Source organism: Penaeus japonicus, unplaced genomic scaffold (assembly GCF_977035675.1).
Source record: "Penaeus japonicus unplaced genomic scaffold, GWHDUDI00000001_assembly GWHDUDI00000037, whole genome shotgun sequence".
NCBI classification, from domain to species: domain Eukaryota; kingdom Metazoa; phylum Arthropoda; class Malacostraca; order Decapoda; family Penaeidae; genus Penaeus; species Penaeus japonicus.
This window is the reverse complement of record NW_028234439.1, coordinates 26,371,906-26,376,000: the sequence shown is the minus strand read 5'-3', so window position 1 is coordinate 26,376,000 and position 4,095 is coordinate 26,371,906. Positions and strand designations below refer to the sequence as shown.

Genomic DNA, 4,095 nt, shown 5'->3' with positions numbered 1-4,095 from the left:
ATGTAACATATTCCTTGTTATTATCTATTGTTATCATTATTATTATCACTATTACTGTGATTATTGATCTTAATATCCTCATATCGTTATCATTGTCTTCATCATTATTTGTATCTTAATAATCTATATTTTTCTTCTTTGTCTTAACGTCACCATTGATAAGAATAGTATTGTTATCAATATATTCCAATTCCTATTGATCCGTATAATACCTTTAATCAGTATCATGCTTTTATTTTGTTAGCATCAATATTATCATCACTATCATCACCTCTGTCGTTATCACTACTATAACTTAAACCATTACGTAAAACATTATTCTTCCTGGTGTAATGTTTTAGACAAGATATGGTTACAAATGGTTTAGAAGATCAACCAGTCTTATATGCATTATTTATTTATAAGAAATATATTATACATGATGTAAAATAAGTTATCTGAGGGAGTGAAGGTAACCGATGCAGGAAATGGATCTCATTGTTCTCCCACTTTAACCATACACGGGTCTTGGAGGGGCGTAACCACGAGATTCACGAGACTCGAAAGACTCGAACGATTCGAAGGAGTCAGGGTAACGAGCCTCTCCTTCATAGGAGATTTCGGGGACGAATCCTGAGTCTCCGTTGACAGTGAACCTGACGGTCTGCAGGCGGCCGTCGGGAAGCTGCACGAAGTAGGATCCTTGGGTGTCGTCGCCGTCACGGGCCTCCTGGTGGCCGAAGTTATTCCTGGAGTCGCTGTGCTGGACGGCCCAGTCGAAGTTGTATTGGGCGGGACCGAATTCCTCAGAGGAGAACTGAAAATGCATTAGCAAATTTATTCACCCTATAGGCTGTAAAATTAGCAACATGCCATTACAAAATTGAAGAGCTCGTCACATAGGCAAGAATCGAAGAAAGATAAACTAACTCGTGATGATTCCCTAATCAAGACAGTAAACTAGCAAGACCCATGAATCATAAATTTACCTGCGGGGCGGAGTAGGAGTAAGGTCGCCTGTCAGCGGCGGCGACGGCCACGAGAGTCACGAGAAGAAGGACCTGGAGAGGAAGCGGAGACAGGTTGATACAAAAGAGAAAAGCTTTAAATCTTGTTCCAAATGAAGTTTTCCTATATATTTCACAGCTCATAAGAACATTATTTGATTTAAAGTATTAGCATTAGCATCTCAAAAAAGTTTGACTTTGCTGTAACAAATTTGCATAAATTGCCTTTGAGTTCATGTTGGTGGTGAGGCTGTACAACTTGTGTCGGATATCCAGTGCATGACCGTATTTATACCCATGTGCAGTGACGTCATGCATCAGTTTCTTGCATGATGCAGAACTTGCCATGCGCATGGAAAGTTTATTACCTTAAGGGGAGGAACGTTTTATTTTTGTATTGTTTTTGTTTTAATACAAATTATGATACTTTATCCAGTAAGTTATATTAAAAGTTGTGATATTTCTGATTTCCTTTTTGAAAATTATTGCTTCCGTTACTTTGTTGTTATCATTCTTGTTATTATTATTATCAGTAATCGTTATTTTTATATCATTATTATTATCATTATTATTATTTTTTTTATTATAATCATTATCATTATTATCATTATCGTTGTTATTATTATCATCACCATTATTATCATCATCATAGTCGCCATCGTTATAATCATTATTGCCCTCATCACCATCATCACCAGTGCCTCCACCACCATGATCATGATCATCATCATCACCACCACCACCATGATCATCATCACTATCACCATCATCATCACCACCACCATCATCATCACATTAAAAATGAGTAAAATAATTCATGCATTTTAGCTGTCTTTTCCACTGGCATGACACCTTTTTTTACGACAGGTATAAGCATCTGGGCGAGGATAAATATAACCTCTTTACAGGGAAACGTAATGGGATGGCATGCAGAGACAATAATTTGGCGACAGAAGCAATGGTATTTGATCAGTTACCCTTTTGCCTTCAGCAAAGTAAAGCTTTTAAGTCCGTTTATTTCCTAATATTGGTATCATAATCATTATCATCATTACAGACACTATTATTGTTGTTGTTGTTATCCTTATTAACATCGTCATCACATTATACGATTATTACCTTCATCATTACTGTTATTATCATTATCGTTATCATTGTCATTATTATCATCATTACCAACACTCATCATCACTCATCATCTTCATCATTATTGTTATCATTTTCCTCACCATTATTGCTATGGTTAGGATTATCATCATCACCCTTGTTGATGTGACTATGTCTATAATACTAAAAAAAATGACCATTATAGATTTCATAAGCTTGATAATAACAATGAAAATATTAATGCTTGTAATCATTAGCATTATTATTACTCGTATTTTCTTTATCGTCATTTTTATTATCAATATTATTATCATTATCAGTATTGCAATAAAGTTATGATGAACATAAATATATATATAATGATGATGGTAATTCTAATATCGCTAGTGGTAATATTAATTATAATGACAATGATAATAATGATGTTGACAACAATTATAAATGATGTTGATAATAATATCAATTATGATACATGTACTCTTCTCATCAACATCGTGGTAATCATTATTAACATTCGCATTCTTCGTATCATCATTATCATTGTTATTGTCAGCATTATTATTTTCATTTTTATTACTCTCATTATTATGATGGCGATAATTGTTAATTTCATTATTGTAAACATTACTAGCATTATTGTTATTCTTTACTATTATTATTACTATTCATATCATCAAAACCGTTATAATCATGATTATGATTGTTACTATGTTGTAATTGGTATGATCTTTTTTTTCTCTCTCTCTCTCTCTCTCTTCTATGATTATTGTTAGTCATCATCATTTATATCATTTATCATGTAACATATTCATTGTTATTAACTATCGTTATCATGATCATTATTATTATTACTGTGATTATTAATATTACTATCCTCATATGGATATTATTGTCTTCATCATTATTTGTATCTTGATAATCTATATTTTTCTTCTTTGTCTCATCGTCACCATCGATAAGAATAGTATTGTTATCAACACTTTCTAATTCGTATTGATCATTAAAATATCTTTAATCAGTATCATGCTCTTATTTTGTTAGCATCAATATTATCATCACTATCATCACCTCTATCGTTATCACTACTATAACTTAAACCATTACGTAAAACATTATTCTTCCTGGTGTAATGTTTTAGACAAGATATGGTTACAAATGGTTTAGAAGATCAACCAGTCTTATATGCATTATTTATTTATAAGAAATATATTATACATGATGTAAAATAAGTTATCTGAGGGAGTGAAGGTAACCGATGCAGCAAGTGGATCTCATTTTTCTCCCACTTTAACCATACACGGGTCTTGGAGGGGCATAACCACGAGATTCACGAGACTCGAAAGATTCGAAAGACTCGAACGATTCGAAGGAGTCAGGGTAACGAGCCTCTCCTTCGTAGGAGATTTCGGGGACGAATCCTGAGTCTCCGTTGACAGTGAACCTGACGGTCTGCAGGCGGCCGTCGGGAAGCTGCACGAAGTAGGATCCTTGGGTGTCGTCGCCGTCACGGGCCTCCTGGTGGCCGAAGTTATTCCTGGAGTCGCTGTGCTGGACCGCCCAGTCGAAGTTGTATTGAGCGGGACCGAACTCCTCAGAGGAGAACTGGAAATTACATTATATAAAAACATCTTTGCAGGAAATATACCTATTTTACTTCTAGATATCGAATAATACGAATCATTGACACTTTGTATTCGTGGGACCTAAAATTCAATATTATTATCTAAATAATATAGTCTCTTTGATTATCTTTCATCCATGTACTGGTTCTGTTTTGATTTTATAATACTAGAAGCAAAATACTATTTGGACTCTCGTCTAGTCACTTCATGAAATTTTGCTGAAAATGATTAATCATAGATAGACGACTGGTATTTTTAACCTCTTCTTTGTATTTTGTTTTATACAGAGCTCAGAGCATGACCCAGATCCCACTGACCTGCGGGGCGGAGTAGGAGTAAGGTCGCCTGTCAGCGGCGGCGACGGCCACGAGAGTCACGAG

General features: G+C 34.7%; 2 protein-coding genes across 2 annotated transcripts in view; both read right to left on the bottom strand.

The window, feature by feature from the left end:
• Positions 1–381: 381 nt before the first annotated feature.
• LOC122265507 (pro-resilin-like) lies at positions 382–1,256 on the bottom strand. Its single transcript, XM_086532090.1, has 3 exons — positions 1,212–1,256; positions 969–1,040; positions 382–796 (listed from the first exon to the last, which is right to left on the bottom strand). The coding sequence occupies exons 1-3, from the start codon at positions 1,221–1,223 to the stop codon at positions 491–493; spliced, it is 390 nt and encodes a 129-aa protein (XP_086388216.1). The 5' UTR covers positions 1,224–1,256; the 3' UTR covers positions 382–490.
• A 2,015-nt stretch (positions 1,257–3,271) lies between these two features.
• Positions 3,272–4,095, bottom strand: part of LOC122265509 (uncharacterized) — a 1,159-nt gene continuing 335 nt past the window's right edge. Inside the window, exons 2-3 of the mRNA XM_086532540.1 lie at positions 4,033–4,095; positions 3,272–3,695 (exon numbers count right to left, since the gene is read on the bottom strand). The exon at positions 4,033–4,095 is cut by the window's right edge and continues 108 nt beyond it. Coding sequence (XP_086388666.1) covers positions 3,381–3,695; positions 4,033–4,095 — 378 coding nt within the window. The 3' untranslated portion in view covers positions 3,272–3,380. The remainder of the gene's footprint in view (positions 3,696–4,032) is intronic.

What these genes read in the sequence shown, in the direction of transcription:
- LOC122265507 (XM_086532090.1), bottom strand. An exon ending in ACTCCTACTCCGCCCCGCAG is followed by an intron (nt 797 to 968) that starts GTAAATTTATGA and finishes ATGCATTTTCAG; the next exon opens with TTCTCCTCTGAGGAATTCGG.